The sequence below is a fragment of the Balaenoptera physalus genome (genome assembly GCF_965194825.1).
Source record: "Balaenoptera physalus genome assembly, chromosome: 1".
Classification (NCBI taxonomy): domain Eukaryota; kingdom Metazoa; phylum Chordata; class Mammalia; order Artiodactyla; family Balaenopteridae; genus Balaenoptera; species Balaenoptera physalus.
Window position 1 is genome coordinate 188,548,227 of NC_138882.1, and position 20,912 is coordinate 188,569,138.

The 20,912-nt window shown below is 36.2% G+C and overlaps 1 protein-coding gene across 8 annotated transcripts in view; it reads right to left on the minus strand.

Annotated features, from left to right (window-relative positions):
- KIF1B (kinesin family member 1B) overlaps positions 1-20,912 on the minus strand; it is a 145,140-nt gene that overhangs the window by 87,958 nt on the left and 36,270 nt on the right. For all 8 annotated transcript variants that reach the window (XM_082460853.1, XM_082460852.1, XM_082460851.1 and 5 more), the window contains exons 3-10: positions 18,836-18,912; positions 17,910-18,089; positions 15,564-15,629; positions 11,784-11,962; positions 11,091-11,202; positions 7,922-7,999; positions 7,001-7,066; positions 2,773-2,848 (exon numbers count right to left, since the gene is read on the minus strand). In XM_082460853.1, coding sequence (XP_082316979.1) covers positions 2,773-2,848; positions 7,001-7,066; positions 7,922-7,999; positions 11,091-11,202; positions 11,784-11,962; positions 15,564-15,629; positions 17,910-18,089; positions 18,836-18,912 — 834 coding nt within the window. The remainder of the gene's footprint in view (positions 1-2,772; positions 2,849-7,000; positions 7,067-7,921; positions 8,000-11,090; positions 11,203-11,783; positions 11,963-15,563; positions 15,630-17,909; positions 18,090-18,835; positions 18,913-20,912) is intronic.

A 20,912-nucleotide genomic window follows, 5' to 3' on the forward strand; every position in this document is an offset into this window, starting at 1 on the left:
GCCCTGCCCACCAGCAGGTCTGCTGCCTTAAGACCCGCAGAAACCACAGCCACTCCGGGACCCAGCCCTGTCTACCAGAGGGCCCAAGACCCTGCCCTGCACACCAGTGCACTGGCACTAGCCCCAGGGACCCTGGGACCCAGCTCCACCCACCAGTGGGCCAGCACCAGCCCCAGAATCCCCTGGGCCCCAACCCTGCCCACCAGCAGGCCAACACCAGCTTTAAGACCCTCAGGGCCCTGCAGCCAGAGATCTGGGAACCCAGCTCTGTCCATCAGTGAGCTGGCACTAGCCCCGGGATGCCCTGGACTCCAGTCCCACCTGCCACCAGGCCGATACCAGCTCTGAGACACCTTGGACCCTTCAGCCAGCTGCCCCAGGATCCAGCCCCACTCACCAGCATGCCAACACCAGCTTTAGGACACTCCAGGCTCTGCAGCCAGCCCTGTCAGGAACTGGCCCTACCCACCAGCAGATCGACAACAGATCCAGGACCCCCAGCCCTGTAACCACCCACTCCAGAACCCAGCCCCACCCACCAATGTTTGGCAGCCTCCACACAAGGCAGGGCCTGGAAAGCAACCGGACCGGGGGTCAGCCACGCCTACCAGACTTCCCACAGTAGTCAGCCTGCCACAAGAGAAGGACCCACGCAGCCCAAATAGGCGGCACCCCTAGAGCATATAGCTCTGGTGACCAGAGGGAAGTGCATTGCTGGAATGCATAGGACGTCTCCTACAAAAGGCCACTTCTCCAAGGTCGGGACACATAACCAACCTACCAGATACACAAATAAAAACAGCAAATTAGGCAAAATGAGGCAACAGAGAAGTATGTTCAAAACAAAGGAACAAGATAAAACCCAGAAGAACTAAGTGGAAACAGGCAATCTACCCAACAGAGAGTTCAAGTTAATGATTGTAAAGATGTTCAAAGAACTCGGGAGAAGACTGAATCAACAGAGTGAGAAGTCAGAAGTTTTTAACAAGAGTTAGAAAATATAAAGAAGAACTAGAAAAAGATGAAGAATACAATAACTGAAATGACAAATACACTAGAAGGAATCAACAGTAGATTAGATGATACAGAGGAATGGATCAGTGAGCTGGAAGATGGAATAGTGGAAATTACTAAAGCTGAACAGAAAAATGAATAAAAAGAAATGAGGACAGTTTAAGAGACCTCTGGTACAACATCAAGTATACTAACATGACATGACGGGGCTGCACAAGGAAAAGAGGGAGAGAACATATTTGAAGATAAAATACATGAAAACTTCCCTAACCTGGGAAAGGAAAAAGACATCCAGGTCTAGGAAGCACAGAGAGTCTCAAACAGGATCAACCCAAACAGGACCACTCCAAGACACATTATAATTAAAATGGCAAAAATTAAAGATAAAGAGAGAATGTTAAAAGCAGCAAGGGAAAAGCAACAAGTTACTACAAGGGAACTCCCATAAGGCTATCAGCTGACTTTTCAGCAGAAACTCTCCAGAATGGAGTGGCATGATATATTTAAAATGATGAAAAGGAAAAACCTGTAACCAATAATACTCTACCTGGCAAGGCTTTCATTCAGATTTGACGGAGGTATCAAAAGTTTCACAGATAAGCAAAAGCTAAAGGAGTTCAGCACCACCAAACCAGTTTTACAAGAAATGTTAAAGAGACTTCTCTAAGTAAAAAAGAAAAGGCCACAACTAAAAACATGAAAACTACAAAAGGAAAAATCTCATTGGTAAAGCCAAATATACAATAAAGGTAGTAAAGCCACGTATAAAGCAAGTAGGAAGGTTAACAGATAAAAGTAATAAAATCATCTATATCCTCAATAAGTAATTAAGGGATACACAAATTAAGAGATGTAAAATATGATGCCAAAACATTAAATGTGAAGGGGGGGGGACCGGGGGGATGTGTGGTAAAAAGGTTGAGTTGTTAAAATGCACGAACTTAAGAGATCAGTAATTTACAATAATCCATATATATAGATTGCTATGTACAGTGTGGGAAATACAGTCAAAAACTACAATAATATCTTTGTATGATAACATATCATTAACTAGACTTGTGTGATGATCAGTTTGAAATGTATAGAAATACCAAATCACTATGTTGTGTAACAGGAACTAACATAGTGTTGTAGGTCAACTATACTTCAAAAACAAACAAACAAACTAACTCACAGAAAAAGAGATCAGATTTGTGGTTACCAGAGGTAGGGGGTAGGGCAGAGGGGAAATTAGATGAAGGTGGTCCAAAGGTACAAACTTCCAGTTATAAGATAAATAAGTACTAGGAATGTAATGTACAACATGATAAATATAATTAACACTGCACTATGTTATAAATGAAAGTTAAGAGAGTAAATCCTAAGAGTTCTCATCACAAGAAAAATTTTTTTCTATCTCTTTAATTTGTTTCATCTGTATGAGATGATGGATGTTCACTAAACTTACTGTGATCATCATTTCATGATGGATGTAAGTCAAATCATTATGCTGTACGCCTTAAACTTATACAGTGCTGTATGTCAATTATATCTCAATAAAACCAGTAGGAAAAAAAAAACAAAAAAATTAAATTAAATTAAATTAAGGCGAGCAAATCCAATCAGCTTGAATCAAGAGAAAAAATGAAAAAAGGAAAGAGTACTCAAGTTAGTAATAGAGATTTTTCTTCTCAAAAAACAGAAATACAGGACAATTAACCACAAAACATAATCAGTAAACAGCTTTAAAAAGATCCACACACTGGTGGATCAACATACCTAGATTTTCTCGAAGGAGCCAAGTAAGTACAGAATCTCTGTACGGAATAAAATCAGTTTTCTTCTTCTTCTTACTCTATTAAACAGAAAGAAATGGCCTTAGCCTCTCTTAGCGTTGTTAGAGAGGAATAATTCACACAAAAGGCAAACCAGTCTAAAATTCCCAAGTAAATTAAATTACAGTACGATGTCATCACTGTTGAAATTTAACACTCACAGCTTCAGTTCTTCACAATACCCAAAGCTCATCCAATAAATAATTTTTTTAATATTTTATTTTGAAAAATTTACAACATACACAGCAGTTTGGAGAGTAGCATAATGAGCTACCACATATCCATCATGCAGCTCCAACCATTATCAATTTTTTGCCAATCACTTTTCAATTATCACTCAAACACTCTTCTACATTTTTTCTTCCTGAACCATTTTGGAGGAAACTGCAGACCCCATGCCCTTTTATCCCTAAACACTTCAGCAGATAAGGACATTCTCTTACACAGTCACAGTTCAATGACCAAATTCAGGAAATTTAACACCAATACAATACTATTATCTAATACCCTGTCTTTTATAGCTCGTGTAGGGCTCTAAAGCAAATCCAACATTCCACCTAAATATACTTCAGGTACATATCTCTAACAGAGAAGGACTTTATAAAAAAAAAAAGTAACTATAAGACCATTCTCACACTTAGCAAAATTAACAGTAATTCCTTAATATCATCTAATACCCAATCCTGAAATAATAATTTTTACTTTTGCAGAGGGGCAAAGATGAATCCTGTGTGTTCCAGGTTGGATGTGTAGGAACAACTCATTTAGTTAATGAATTTACTTGGCCAACCACCAAATCAGCAAGTGGGATATTGCATATCTAGTAACTCTTGTATATTAATATACATTTGGTTTCTTTAAAAGGAAATTATGTTCAAAATAAATCCAACCATTAGAATTTGGACTCAAAGTGAAAAGGTCTAAGAAAGTGATGTAATTTGCTAATCTGGAGATTTAAAAAGACTGCAAAATAAAGTTTCTATATTTATCAAGAGTTTACTTGTTTGCTGTGTACCTGAAACTAATATAACATTGTAAATCAACTATACTCCAATAAAAATTTAAAAAAAAATAGTTTACTTGTACTGCTCTCTCCATGTCCCTTCTCATTATCACAGGATAAAGCAAAAAGCACCAACACAAAGCCAGTGCTGAAATGGAGAAAATTATATCCTCTGAAAGTGAAAAACAATGCAAACGCTTTGTGTATAATAGCTACTCCAATATCTGCTGGCTGACTACTATGTTGTGACAATTTAAGAAGCTACTAAGGGGACCTAGAGGGATGGGAAACGGAGGGTGGGAGGGAGACGCAAGAGGGAGGGGATATGGGGATAGATGTATACATATAGCTGATTCACTTTGTTATACAGCAGAAACTAACACAACATTGTAAAGCAATTATACTCCAGTAAAGACGTTAAAAAAAAAAACAACAAAGAAGCTTCTAAGGGGAAAGCCAGAGTTCACTGATCAACATTTCCCCAGTAACAGGCAGTTTTATAATCCATTCCTGGTATAATCTGAGGTTACATTAAACTAAGGATGATCTACTTCGTGCTAAAGCGTGGGTATTCAGAAAAATAGTACTAAGTAGCTGACTCTGGTTTGTTGAGGAGGAAAGGAAGTAGGCAAGTTGGCACTTGAATTCCATCTCATCAAATACGTCCCCTACATCTCATCCTACTCCACCCACAGACACACGTTCCACCAATTACAAAGTCATTTTCCACAGCAGGTTCTATTTCTAAATTACACAGACCTTTAGCGAGAATTAACCGTCTCAGTCATTCACAGCCGAGTGCGACTTTCATTCCACTATAAAATTCTTGGGGCCTGAAACCTCAGTTTATCCTTTCCGTTCCCCACTGCACCTAAACACTCCACTTTGCCTGTGGTTAGTACTGAAAAGGCTGCAAGATTTAAAGTATGCCAGTTACAGTGACTGCCAACAGCACTGTAAAAATAAGCAGTGTCAGATTCTAAAATGTTCTATTTTCACTTCTGTCAATTAGACTAAATTAAGAAGCAGTTAAATGAAGAAGCATAAATAGAACTTCAATCTTTTCCACTTGAAAATACCACAGAATTTTAGCCATTTCTTCTCTATTTGCTCTCATACAAATTAATCTCCTGTTCTCACATCCATAATTTTTTCAAAATAAGTGTTTCAGTATTTACATAAAAAGCTTTACTTAGATCATTACCCTCTCTAAAAAGAAATACTATTAAGTATGGATGGTAATAATCCTGTTTCTCCCCTCAGCGGAAATAATAATACATCTTAATTCACCAAAACTCATGCTTGTTACATAAAAACTAAAATTTATTTCTGATCTGTTACAGTTTATGACACAGATACAAAGTACTAAACTGGGTTTTATAAAACTGATTATAAAAAAATCATCTGCAAAATTTTGTGGCATAGAGCAGTGTGGGAAATACATAGAAAACTAGGACTCTTCTTCTGGTTGATATGGATGTTAACAGATAAGCAAATGGACAAGTCAGAATAATCACTAAATTTTAAGTCTTCATTGTTCTGGGACCCAGATTAGATATGTGAAGAATATCCACACATGTATAATATCAAATAGCAGAGAGATGTCTTAATCTAAGGCAGCTTTACAAAAATAAAAAACAGAAAACAGAAACAGAGCATTATGTTTTATTAATATTTTTGTAGAAGTAGAGAATACACAAATCTATACATTTAAAAATATTTCAATGCAGACACTGCCTCTATCCCTGATGTTACTCTTGTGATTCAGAACAAACTGTTAAAGTGCTCTATTATTTATGCTAAAGAGTAGTAATAAATTTTAGAATATCTGTGTAGAATTTAAGGAAAAGAAAAATCTATTGTATCTGGATTAATAAGGATGCAAATAATGTGTTTTGTAGATACAGTTAGAAATTTAACTTGATTCTAGAGCCTTCACTTTATGTATAATCAAACAGTAGAAAAAAATTCTTTTAATGATTAAATAAATCCATGACTTTCCATGGTAGGAAACAAGATAATACAAAGAGGTTTAAAAAATATATACCAATAATTTCAAGAAGCCACCTATGTTTTAGAATGGTACCCATAAGAAATTTCTTTTATTGCTCTTTAAGAGGTTTATAGGTGACTTCTTCAAGTGACAATCTTATAGATCACTAGGAGAAGCACCATAAGATAACACAATATAGAAGCATCCTCAAATTTCTCTTGTTCCCTTATTCATTCTCCAAAGCACATCATGTTCCCTAAATTAATTTTGGTGTGTAGTCTCATGATTCACGGTCACCCTAAACAGCAATTCTAAATTCCAGTGCTAGAAAATAAATAAAAAGTTTTTTGAAGGTCCCATTCCTACTTAGGCCTCCATATATCCTGCTGAGGATTTAAAATCATCACAACTGATTATACAGCTAGTTCATTCCTACCAAGCCCCACCATACCTTGCTGGTGCAGTTATCCTACAGATGAAAGCATTTAAAAGAGAATGAAAACACAGGATAAGCCTCCAAATAGAAAATATTCTGTTTAAATTTTAAGTCATAAATTGAATATGACTTCTCAGAGACAAGCAAGAAAACATTTCATTCTTTTTAGGGATTCAAATGAGGTACTAAACTAAATTAAAGCATACAGTACCTAGTAGTTCCTTAGCTTCTAACCTAAATAATGAAGTCCCTTATACAAAAACTGTTTCAGCTTTAGTGTTCCACAGCTAAGGAATAAGAAAAAATAAAACTAGTTTAATAAGTATATTATTGGCCCACAAATCAACAGCATTCACCAAGGCAAATTGCTCAAAATACTCTAAAATGTACAGTATCCTATTTAGAAAAGATCATATAGAAAAGAATATGTAATAAATACACTTGGTTTTTATGAGAGATATAAAATAAGGTTCAAATAGTCAAACCTTAGGTCTTTGCAAAGACCTAGTTTTAATTCTAGCCTTTACAGATCTACATTTACTTTCATTCTCCTTAATCACTTTTATTTTCAGTACAAAGTCAAAGTGTGTTATACCCAGTATCTTATCTGAAAAGCTTTAAAAGGAGAAAGGCAAGATTATATAAAAGGACCAAGAGAACATCCTTCGTAAGCCACCATAAAATATCGTCAAGTACGTGTGTTGAACAAATTTTCTCATGCAATGAAGTATAACACTTACCACCTCTGCCAAGGCTGAAATGACTTTACCCAGAGTTGTAAGAGACTTATTAATATTTGCTCCTTCCTGAAATCAACACCAAACATAAAAGAATTATGATAATTTCTACTATTGCCATATCATATATAACACATAAAATACAATTAACCATATGCTAGCATTATTTGTTTATTTATGACCACAAGTTCTAAAAACCTCCTTTAACCCTCAATCTTTACTCCTCTCCACTTGTTGACATGCCAGGACCACATGCCTAACCCACAGTCCTGAAGTATCGTCAAGATGTCTGTGCTCCAAAAACTTACAGATGCAGCCTTCTTCCGACAACTCAATGACATGAAATTTCTCCTCCTGTTAAGCATATCTCTAGAAAACTCCATGCTTGTTCTCACATCTAGATCTTGTGTATTCTTTTCCCATTACTGTCCCTTACTTCCATCTAACCAAATTCTGACTGTTCCTCAAAATACAATTCAATTTTCACCTTGACCATGAAGTCCACCTTAACTATTATCATGTAACATATCTTTGCATTGAAGTTACAGATCAGAAGACAGAAAATTTTTTCTGTAAAAGGTTTTGTGGGCCATGTGGTCTCTGCTGCAACTTCTCAACCCTATCACTATAGCACGAAAGCAGCCACAGACAATACACAAATAGATGTAGCTGTGTCCCAATAAAATTTTATTTACAAAAACAGGCAGTGGGCTGGATTTGGCTTACTGGCCATAGTTTGCTGACCTGTGTCATAGAACTTTTTTTTTTTTGGCCGCGCTGCACAGCTTACGGGACCTTAGTTCCCCGACCAGGGATTGAACCCACGCCCTCAGCAGTGAAAGCGAGGGGTCCTAACCACTGGACCACCAGGGAATTCCCAAAGAACATTTACTGACTAGGCTATTTGTTTGGTAAAATAAATACCTTTAATCGAGTCCCTTTGGCACCAGTTGAATCAGCTCGTTCACTTCCCGCTAGATCCACCAAGCTTATTTTACTGACCTGGTAAAGAACAATAACACTGGGGCAATTAAAAAATAAGGAAGGTAGAAGTAGAAAACATTTAGAGGCAAGAAATTAAAAGATTAAGTCATACAGAACACTAAAAATGTTAATTAGACCTCTTATACGTGGCATAAGAAGACAAACATACTGTAGTCAATTAAAAGAGCATGCAAAAAAAGTTCATATCCATTACCTTGGTTTAAAAGAAGTAATTTTAGGATAAACACATTTTAAAATGATATGTCATAAAAATGTATAAAACTCATTAACCCATTAAATGGCATATTAAAAATGAAGCTTCTAGCAACTGGAACTCTCACACACTGCTGATGGGAATGTAAAATTTTACAATCGCTTTTGAAAGCAGTTTGGCAGATTCTTAAGAAACTAAACGTACACCTACCATAAGACTCAACCATCCTAATCCTAGGTATTTTTCGTTGTTGTGTTTTATTCTTTTTTTTTTTTGGCCACACCGTGTGGCACGCAGGATCTTAGTTCGCCGACCAGGGATTGAACCCGCACCCCCTGCAGTAGAAGCGTGGATTCTTAACCACGGGACCACCAGGGAAGTCCCCTACTCCTAGGTATTTACCAAGAGAAACAGAGAACAAGTATGCACACAAAGACCTGCATACAAATGTTCATGGCATCTTCATTTGTAATGATCAAAAACTGTTCATTTAAATGACCATCAACAGATGAAGTAATGCGCAAACTGTGATATATCTATACAATGGAATACTGATCAGCAATGAAAATGAGTGAACTATGGATACACACAACAATACAGGTGAATCTCTACATCATTATGCTGAGTTGAAAGAAGCTGGCAGAAAACAGTACGTACTATATGATTCTATTTAACAAAATTCTGGAAAGTGTAAACTAATCTACAGTGACAGAAATCAAATCAGGGATTGCCTGAGGATGAGAGTGGAAGAGATTACAAAGGGGCATAAGGCAATTTTGGGGAGTAAAAGAAATGTTCATTATCTGAATTGTGGTACTGGTTTTACAGGTGTACAGGTAGTCCCCCCTTATCCACCGTTTCACTTTCCACGGTTTCAGCTACCCATGGTCAACTGCAGTCAGAAAATATTAAATTCCAGAAATGAACAATTCATAGGTTTTAAATTGTGTGTCATTCTAAGCAGCATGATGAAATCTCGCTCTATCCCGGTCCATGCCTGGGATGTGATCATCCCTTTGTCCAGCATATCCCACTCCTTAGTCACTTAGTAGCCGGCTCAGTTATCAGACCAATTGTTGTGGTATCACAGTGCTGGTGTTCAAGTGACCCTTATTTTACTTAATAATGGCCCCAAAGCGCAAGAGTAGTAATGCTGGCAATTCGGATATGCCAAACAGAAGCTGCAAAGTGCTTCCTTTAAGTGTATGCTGAGGTTGCTAATATCTACGGTAACAATGAATCTTCTATTCATGAAATTGTGAAGAGGGAAAAAGAAATTCATGCTAGTTTTGCTGTTGCACTTCAGGCTGCAAAAGTTATGGCCACAGTGTGTGATAACTGCTTAGTTAAGATGGAAAAGGCACTAAATTTGTACAATAAGATATTCTGAGAGTGAGAGAGACTACATTCACATATCAACACCACAGTATATTATTGTAATTGTTCTATTTTATTATTGTCATTAATCTCTTACTGTGCCTAATTTATAAATTAAACTTTATCCTAAATATAAATGTATGGGAAAAAAACCAGTATATATAAGGTTTTGATACTATCTGCAGTTTCAGGCATTCACTGCGGGTCTTGGAATGTTATCTCCGGCAGATAAAGAAAGGGTGGGACTACTGTATACATATGTGATCCAATTTTATACTCTAAATACGTGTTGTTTGTTGTACGTCAATAATACCTCAATAAAGTTGTTTAAAAAATTTTTTTAAAGCTTCAGGAAAGTTTACAGAAAAGTATCCAAAATAGAAGCTATGGTTATGGGTTAACATCATCATTTTTGTAGATTTAACATCAGGGAAGAAAAGAAAAAATGCTTTCACATAGCATGTTCCTTGGTGCCATTCAGACAAATACTGACTACTAAATGACATTAATATAGAACCTCTGGCTAGGCAGTGTCAAGTTATTTGATCACCTATATGAAGAGTGTATTTTGAAAAATAATCTTCAGCTAAAATGAACAAACAAGTCACCAACTAAAAGCTGATTTTAGTTTTTAGTGATATCAGCATCACAAAGTACTCAGTTTATAAGGCAAGATCTTTTATAACAGCCAGGACAATAAATCTAACTTCAGATTTAAAAATCCAGCTGCATGCTACTTAGGAATGTAGGCAGAGTAGAAATCAACGTAAGTCTATTATTAATGGTAATAAAAATAAAATTAACATTTATTGAGTGGCTACTCTGTGCCAGGCACTAGTAGATGTACTTACCCTATACTAATATTTACCCCTCTTCACCAATCCTATGAGGTTAGAGAAACTGAGGCACAAAGACTAACTTGCCCAACATAACACTGCAGAAAAATGGCAGACTAAGATCTAAAGCAAGCAGTTTAATCCCAAAGTCTACTATATTTAACCAACCACTGTAGAAAATGAGAAACTAACAAGCACAGGTATTTGAGGAACATCAGAAATGCTGTGCAGTTATTTTTTTCCCAAGAATAAAACACATCTTGTCTGCTTAATTGTTTGCTTAAACAGTTTAATTCCACAGTAACATTATCAGAGCTCAAAAAAGTAAAACACACATACCAGAGAAGCTAACAAGGTAATTAAGAGATTCCAGTCAAGAAGAAAAGGAAGGGTCTTCTTCCCCACAGAACTGCTTAACTCTCTTGCATAGAGAAGTTTTTGAGACTCAAAAGTCTTGGATTGTTTTTTCTTAACCTTATTTTCTATCTTGCAATTTCACTCAAGAACCCACGCTCAAAACTGGTTTAGAGTGGAATAAAAATGATTAGTGGAAAGTATAAAATACCCTTCATTAAGTAAAAGGGCAACTTTCTTCCCTTCCACAAAATCAGAAGGTAGCAGGAGGGACTTCTGAAAATCCCCATTCCACACAACTCAAGCCCAGACACTGAAGTTCTCCTACCTTCTCAGTGGAAAGGTTGGTTTCAGTATCATGTTTCTTCTGGGTGAAAACAATGGTAAACACAGCATGGGAACGGCTACTTGTTTCATTCATGTTGGTAGCTGCCACTGTCCTAAAAAAACATAAATGTGACCACATGCAACAGAATCCTTAGATGAATGCTAAAATGACAGTAGCCTCCAAATTATAAGCATAACAATCACAAGCGACAGCTTTAAACTTATTCAGATTACAAGATTGTCACACAAAATTGCTCTCAATATACCTTATCTGTGAACCTATCAAGTTACCTGCCAACTCCAAAGGCACCCCATCAGAATCATTCTTCATACTCCAGCTATACCTTTAGAAACCACCAAGGCATTTGATTTTTATTCTTTATTAGGTGCTCAGTTATTCTGGAATCAATTAACTACCATAGGCATGTGATAACCAACATTTTACCACAACTTGATGAAAACCTAATAGTAAAACTTAATCAAAGTTCTAACGTGTTTCAGCAGTGCATTGTTTGGATGAGAAGGATACCAAATATGCTGAGAGCCCTGCTTCTCCAGCATAGCCAAAGGATCAGAGGACTCCACAGTGAAAGCAACTTTCATAGTTATAAATGTGGTCTCAAATCCTTAACCAGGAACAAAAGGCCTCAAAATATACCAAAGACCTCAGTCATCAGTCTATTTCCTACCATACCTGGCTTTGTTCCCAGCATCCATGAGGTCAGCAATGTCTGTGTAGGAAGTTACTGCCAACTTTGACAGATCCTCCACATATGGGCCAAGAAGTGGATGTTCACGCACACGCAAGTTACCCTTGTTTTTTGGATTCAGCAAGTCTCGTACTCTTTCACAGTAAATTTCCATGTAGCTCACCTAGGAACATATTATTAAAGTGATTTAGAGGACTTGGAAAAAGAAATCCTATACATTAAAATGATTTTAAAATCTTTTTATCTTTTCACCTTTTAGTAAAAGCTCTACAATTAGAGATCAGTAACCTTTACAACGTGAAATACCAATTCCAGTCCCTTTTATTCTATTACCAGTAGCACAGATATAACTGAGTAGGTTAGAACCAGCCTTCTGACTTTCTCAGGAAAGAAAAGGGGGTAAACAGGCTCTCTCAGCACACAATAGCTCCTACTTGTCTCAGGCAGAAAAAAAATCATTTTTAGTAGTAACTTATCAGTTATTTCAGTTATTAGTGTTTTGGTTTTTTTTAATGCATGCTGTTGTCAATAACTGGGGATTACAATGAGGTTACTCCAAAAGCTTGAAAACAAGATTTCTATTAGTGTTAAAACCAAGGAACAACATCAATATTCCAGAGCAGGGAAGACAAAAGAGATCTGCGACTCATACTTTAAGTCTGGCCACATTGTGACCAAACATATATCTATCAGAAGGGGTAAGGGTTGGTTAGCATGGAACCTGATTGTTTGGGAGGACCTATCCAAGTCCCCTGGGGAAAGGGGAAGCCACAGACAGTACACTTCAGGAATTCTTGTCCCATCAGCAAGAACATTCCTATCATGGAAAGGGATGTATTAGGCTATCATTTCTTCATCTGAAGCAATTGAACATTTAATTTGTCTAATCAACTCCTCTCCAATTCCATACTCACCAAAAAAAAACAACAGGGTTCCAATAGAGGTCTGCCCACAGGAGGATAATATACCAGTCTTGCTAATGTGAGTGTTCTGGTCAGGGTAATATTTATTCCTCACGGGAAAGTAACAAACCAACATGGTGGTTTCCTAACATCAGTCAAATGAGCTTCACTCAAGAGTCTGGCTTTGAAGGATCTACAAGATCAGACTTCTAAGCAAACAAGGCTCTGAAGTGGGAAAAATTCACCACAGTAAGCCTTATCACGATGCTTCCCTAGGAATAAAACACTTCCGTGTCACTGAGTTGTTCAATCATACAATGTAACTCCTGCATTCTTCAAGTTTAAATTTCTAGAGAAACATTTTCAGAATATCTGAAATAAAACTGTATCTCCATTCCATTCTCTTTCAGTCTTCTCTGACTATATTTATACTGTATTTTAAAGTCAGTTTTTAAAATACTGAAAACCCTCAAAAGATAAAGTAATTGATCTATTACAAGAATAAAACAACAGGACAACAAATATTCTTTCTTAAAGCAGGTTATTCTAGATGAGAAATTGAAATGGTAACTTTAATCATTCTTGTGTACTTAAAACTTGTACATACAATCCTGAATCCCAGGAAGATATTATATTTTCTTGGAAAACTTGCTGTCCCTTTTCACACAGGCATGGTACTAAGAGGACCCAAATAACCTGAGTAAGGTTGATGTGCTCCGTTACTTATTCTCTAATATGCAAATCCATCTAAAGACATCACTACTTCTGAACCAACCATCATATACCCCACTTGGCAAGTTCAATTCCCTGAGCACCATTAGCTTCCAGGCACTTTATAGGCCCTTGGCATACATCAGTAAATAAAGATCCTTGCCCTAATGAGCTTATGATTCTAAAAGGGATACTGAAAATAAACAACAAACATAAAAAATAAGTAAAATATTATAAAGTAGGTTAGAAGTGATGAATACTATTAAAAAAAAAAAGAACAGAGCAAGAGAGGTCAGGAGTGCTGTGGTAGAGGGCAAGTTGCAAAATTAAATAAGGTGGTCATGGCAAGCCTCATTGAGAGGGTATGATTTGAGCAAAAGACTTGGAGGTGAAAACTTAGTCAAAAAGATATTGGGACTTCCCTGGTGGCAAAGACTCTGAAATCCCAATGCAGGGGGCTCGGGTTCAATCCCTGCTCAGGGAACGAGATCCCACATGCATGTCACAACTAAGAGTTTGCATGCCACAGCTAAGGAGCCTGCAAACCACAACTAAGGAGCCTGCTTGCCGAAACTAAGGAGTCTGCCTGCCGCAACTAAGACCTGGCGCAACTAAATAAATAAATATTAAAAAGAAAGAAAGAAAAAAAAAGACATCCAGGAAAGAAAATTTCAGGCCAAAAGAAATGTAAATGAAAAGACATTGAGGTAGGAATGTTCCTGGTGTGTTCCAGAAACAGCAAAAAAAAAGAAAAAAAAAAAAGAAAAAAAGAAGGCCAGTGTGGCTGCAGTAGAGTAAATAAGGGAGAGAGGCAGGAGAGGAGGTAGAGGTCCCACCAGTGTGAAGAACAACAAAGTATCAATTAGGGATACACTGTGCACTCCAAATAAGCCTGTGAACTCTGAATAACATGAAAGAAAATGGCAGCTTCTTTTATTACCTATAAGCTCAAAAACTTCAATCACATTGTCACTCTCCCTATCCTTTGAATTTATTTAAAATTTATGATATTTTAATAAGAATGATTAATAAAGATTACTGATTTTCATTTGCTATACATTTAATATTCAAAAAAGAATAGTTATAGGATGAGACAAGCTATTCAGAGAATTCATTTTAACAAAAAATATTTTTAGAGCAGCACATTCCCCTTTTGGTGCATGATAGTTACCAGGCAGAATTCTTTGAAATTTATACAACACTTTATAGGTAAAGAAAAAACCCAAAGCAGCTAAGTGGGTCAACTAAGAATTGCATAAGACCTATAGAAAGTCACAACATATACATTTTAAAAAATCTAGAAGTCACTTAAAAAACAGACTGATTTCTCAAAACAACAGGCTCATGTTAACAGAATGTTTTAATAACTTCAGCTACTATGAAACTGAATACCAAAAATGGGGATGTGTAAAACAACAGCTTCATAAAGCACTTGTACAAAAAAGTGGAAATGTTTATCAAATAAACGAACATATATAATGTAATTCTACAGACCTCTTCTCAAAAGAACTAGGGTATATACACTGAATGGAGAATAACTTTCCAAGATTATAAACAATTACAAAGGGGAGAAGGGGAGAAGAGATTTGATTACATATATTTTAAAACCTATGCCTGTCAAAAGTCATTATTAATAATATTAAAGGGGGAAGAGTTCATGCAAATGAATAACAAAAACATTGCAATCCCAAAATGTAAACAGGCATATGCATAATTTACAAGATGTTCAATCACACTGCTAATCAAAGAAATTCTAATTTTAAGAGTGAGAAAATTTCCCTTATTAAATTGGCAAAGATTAAAAAACAAAAATACTAAACGTTGACGAGGACACAGTGGGTGCTTACACCCTCCTGATGGAATGGAAAATTGGTATAGCCTTTCAAAAGGCCATTTGGCAATTCAAATGTATCATCTGACAACCAACATACATAAAAAGGAAATAACTGAAAATAAAGCCACAAACTTATGAACAAGGATTTAATTGCAACATTCTTCATTATAATCAAAACTTAGAAATAGCCTCAAAGTACAGAATTGGGGCAATGGTTAAGCGATCTATAGCTCAGTCATAATTCGGAACCATTTAAAAGTAGCATTTGAGGGAATGGAGCACAGAGGACTCTGTTTTTAACCCACGAATGTACGCACCTCTACAGAGTAAGACATTTCTTCATTACAGTTGTCATTGATTTTCTCAAATAGTTCTTCACATAACTGTAGAAACAGAACGAGAGGCACGAAGAGCATAAATCAGAAGTACTACGTTACCCATGCGTGCTAAAGGGATTAGCGAGATCCCCTTTCTCTTTTTTTCTCTAAATATTAATGGCATCAACATCAAAGGTAAATGCTTTGAATGAAATGAAAGGAAAGTTTTTAATACATTCTTCTCATCTAACCCCTATTGTTCCTCAACAGTATCACCTCAATAATGTTTCCTTAGAAAGAAAGCCACACATAGGGGAAGAGAAGGGATTATGTCTCTTCTATTGTTATGTCATTGATTTTACTTCATGTGAATTCAACTCTTCATATTATACTAGAATTAACTGTGACTCAACTATCAGTATTATAATTGTAGGAGTAAAACTACTATTAAACTGTATTTTGCACACTTATTTATCATGATATATAAATTTTATTATATGTTCTCAGTTACTATACACATTGTAAATTCATACATATATGCATAGAGAGAATATACACTATTTGAAAAGAGTGAATAAAGGTATTTTTGAGAATAATTTTGATTCTATAAATTTTTCCCCTTTACCTCTGCCTTAAGATTCCAATCCCTTTTATGAGAGGCTGTTCCATTACACAGTGACATTTCTAACAGAAAACAATTTTTCTAGATCAGGAAAATTATAAAATTTCACTCTCCCTATCCTTTGAATTTATTTAAAATATGTGATGTTTTAAATAAGAATAATTAATAAAAATCCACTGAATTTTCGTTTGCTATATATTTAGTATTAAAGCAATCAATATACATTTGAAAAATGAACTATATGTTCATGATTCTCTAGAAGTCTAAATAGAATTTAAGATGGATTTTAAGTGGCAGTTTCTAAAACATAAGTCTTCTTAAAAATTCATACTTTGGCATCAAAATAAAATATTCAAAAATTCTACCAGAAAAGAGATACATATGTAACTATAAAAGAATTCCAATAACAAACAAATTAAAGGAAAGAGAAGGACTATTTAATATTACTTGCTATATCTACAAACAATTATTTTATTGTCAAAGAAGTTATTACATAGTAGTAAAAGCAAAGACTTAGACCTGTGCTTGGCACATTATGAGTGCTATATTTAATGTTTTCTCTAATTAGCATTATAATTATTACCATTACTATACACAAAGAAGGACAATTCCCAAATATATGTCTCAATACAGACATTATTTTTTACGTTAAAAAAAAAAAAATAGGGACTTCCCTGGTGGTCCAGGGGGTGAGACTCCGTGCTCCCAATGCAGGGGGCCCGGGTTCAATCCCTGATTGGGGAACTAGATCCCGCATGCATAACACAAATAAGAAGTCCGCATGCCGCAGCTAAAGATCCTACATGCTGCAACTAAGACCTGGCACAGTCAAAATTTTAAAAAATATATGTGAGTGTGTGTGTGTGTGTGTGTGTGTGTGTGTGTGTGTGTGTGCACGCTAGTATGTTCATCTTTTTCTGAAAATGTCCTAATCTTTATTAATAATAAGCATTTCAATTATATAGCTGAATTTAAAATTATAATCCAATAATCCATTCAAAAAAGTAGCTATTGCTCCCTTATATATTTTATTTTCAGAATATAGCAATGGCCACAATAGGCCTACAGTAAAAGAACACTTTAAAATTAATCCCAAATATCATTAATAAAAGCAAACCACGTTCCTGTTACTAGCAAAAGAAGTTCTTCCTAAATGTACCTGTGTCACAACTTTTCTCCATTCCCAAACAATACAGAATCAAAAGACTAACTGCTCTTAAAAAAGAAAAAAAATCTCAGATTGTTCAAGCTTTAAGTGATAGAATTAATTTTAACAGGATAAAAGGAAAGGCAATCAAATAAGGCAATCAAAAAACAAAAATAAACACATTCTTAAGAGGTGATCTATATATGAACTTGGGAAAAAAAATCAGACCAACAACACTCACCAGGTGTCCCCAGGATTCAGAACAGAGCCTGACACATACTATCACTTTTTAAAGAAGCTGATAACATTGTTCAAAAGATAAAGTAACATGGCATTGGATATACAGCAAAACCTTTACAAAAAGTCAACTTTCCCACCTTTAAAAACAGACATGAATACATATCAGTCTTTTCCATCAGACTGTTAGCTCCTCTCAGGGAAAGGGATTTATCTTTGTGCCTCGCATACAATAGTCCCTGAATAAATGTTTGCTAATAAAAATAACTGTTAATGCAATTGAGGACTAAGAGTAATAATGAACAGAGGTTTTTCATTCTTCTGTTTTTTTGTTTTTTACCTGTGGAATGATGCCAGCCTGGCTTTCTTCTTGTTTACCCATCATTGTATAAGACTTCCCAGCACCAGTCTGCCCATAGGCAAAAATACAGACATTATATCCTTCAAAGGCATGTAAGAGCATTTCCTTTCCAATATCATTGTACACACGGTTTTGAGATGCAAAACAGGGATCTTCGGGCTATAAAGATTAAAAGGAAAAATAAATGGCATTTTATTCATATTCTTTCCTATGCTTATTTGATTACTTCTATAATAAATAGAAGTGTTTGATATCAGAATAATCACCTAAAATATATTTTTTAAGTCCCCCCTACATATAGTTTATTTTTCCCATTAAATGCACACACACAGAGGCACTATCAGAGACATCCAGGCCAGCCATACATAAAAATATCTACATGAAATTATCTGACATGATTACATTTCATTTTCCATAACCTTAAAGGTATCACTCTTCCATTCACAGGGAGCTCCAAGAAAATTTTAAGTGGAAAATGGGGCTGAAAGATCAAAGATCAAGTCCACATATAAAAATATTTCTTTTAATTTGCTCCAGGTGGTGTGGCTATTTCTCAATAAACACAGCTTTCAGTGAAGAATGTTTTCCAACCCCTTTCACAGGCCCTTCCCTTGGCAATTAGGCTTTGCAATAGTTTAAAACATCTCCTACTCTAACACAAAATAGGAAAAAAAGAACAAAAAATGCATAACAAAGAGATGCAGAAGCAAACTCTAGTTTAGGAACAAACCCTAGAAGCCAGCAAGATTTGGGGTCCTATAATCAGTAAGGGGATACTGCAAAGGGTCTTACTCTTCATTTCCCTAGATGTTGGTAATCTTTGTTTTCCCGGTGGATCTTCAGGCTCTTTCAAAAGGTTTAAAACCCACAACTGTTCTACCACGTTGCACCATGGGTACACTCACCGAGGTGTGAGACCAGTAGGAGTAGTCAAAGCTGAAGGACTTTGGAGCTTCCTTTGGGTTCTTTGGGTTAATAATACCTAGAGGATGAAAATGTTTTGATTTTATAAGTGACTCAGTTAAATGTTTTTTAGTTCAGCATGATGTTATACTGTAAACTCACAACAACCAAATCAGTAAATTCATACCACTGAATCTGAATAGGGCAATCGAAAAACAAAAATAATCACATTTTTAATAGGTAGGATCTATATAGAGAACTTGAAAAGAATCAGACCAACGACATTCACTAGATGTCACCAGAATTTACAACAGAGCTTGGTACATGGTAGGTGCTCAGTAAATATCTTGTGACTGAATCCTAGGTAAGTTAGCAGACAAAATTTGGAAATGGACCATGTTACTATTTCAAGGTGCTTCATAAGGCTTGAAATATTTCAATATATCAGAAATAAAAATTAGAAAATTACTGAATTAATCCAACCACTATTTAAAACAAATGCTTTTTAAAGATCCTATTATCTACTTAAGAAAAGCATTTAGTAATGAAGCATTCATTGGAAGGATAGTTTTATTTGTGAAATCCACAATTGATAATAACTAATACGTAAGTTATTAGATATATGTATATACGTGTGTACGTATGTGTGTGCATGTATACACTAGAAACACAGACCTCTAAATCATCTGTAGAATGTCATAAACAGTAAAATTACTTTTGACTGAAAAGTATGAAGCTTCACTGTCTATATTAAAAGTGATTTCTCGGGACTTCCCTGGCGGTCCAGTGGTTAGGACTCCGTGCTTCCACCGCAGGGGCACGGGTTCGACCCCTGGTCGGGGAACTAAGATCCCGCATGCCACACGACGTGGCCAAAAAATGAATAAATTATTTTTTTAAAGTGATTTCTCATGTGATTAACCCAGTCACATACTTCAGGGACTGACTGAATGCTGAGGCTTGGCCTCTCTTCCTCCCTCACACACACAAAGCTTTAGCACCTCATATTTCACACGGAATAGAATCTTTGTAACATGTGGTCATGAAATCGCCTCAAAGCCCAGACCAACCAATCCACTTCTCTAAGGCAGGGCCACATCCCAAGCTATTTGAGATCAGGATTAAAAAATAAATCTGCCCCGGGCAGCTGTTGCTCAGGATACAAATAGCAACAGTTGCTACGGTGCTTAGCTCTCTCTCACTGGATTCCACGGGGTATGGCCACACTTATGTTCCAACCTCAAATGCTGACAGAGTATTAACAAGGCTCACACAGCACATAATCATGTGACAAGGAGACATGGTTCTAGAAAGAACATCTCCCCACACACAAATGGTAGCCTAAGCAAAGAAGTATACTTCTAAACAAAAGGCACTACCTACAAGATTTAAATAATAGCCAACATTCATGGAGCACTTACTCTGAGCTCTAAGTACTTTCTGTGCACAAACCTGTTTAATCCTCCCAACCACTCAATACGGCAGATGTTTTATTATCCCCATTTTATAAAGAAATCATCACAGAGAGGTTAAGTAACTTACCCAAGGCTACAGAGCTAGCTAGTGGCGATTCAGGATGTGAGTTTGGAGAGTCTAGTTCCTGAGCCCAGTCACCCATCAATTAAATACTCCCTACATGCAGCGATCACCAAGGCAAACACGGTAAGGCATTTCTATGCATATGCATACATATGTGCATGTAAATGCACATTTATGACCACTGCCCCCCAAAACTGTATCACAGGCACTGCTCAGAACTCTCCTTACAACATCTGAAATTAGGAACTATGAGAATTATAGTTCCTAAAAGATGAAAGACCACACACAAACTCTACCAAGAAAATGGAAATTAGTGTCATACTTCGTGAACCAGATTCCAGGTTTCAGTGGCTCAGCAATGAGGGCAATAACAAGATGTAGGATATGACCTCTGAAGTAGACTTTACCACTCAAAACCACGGTTAAAATAAACACTTTCTAACCTTTGGGAAATCCGCTGTCATAAAACTTTTAAGCCACATTTCATTAAATCTTTGGCTACTCACTGGTAGTACCAATTCTGCCAAGAATGATTTAAGA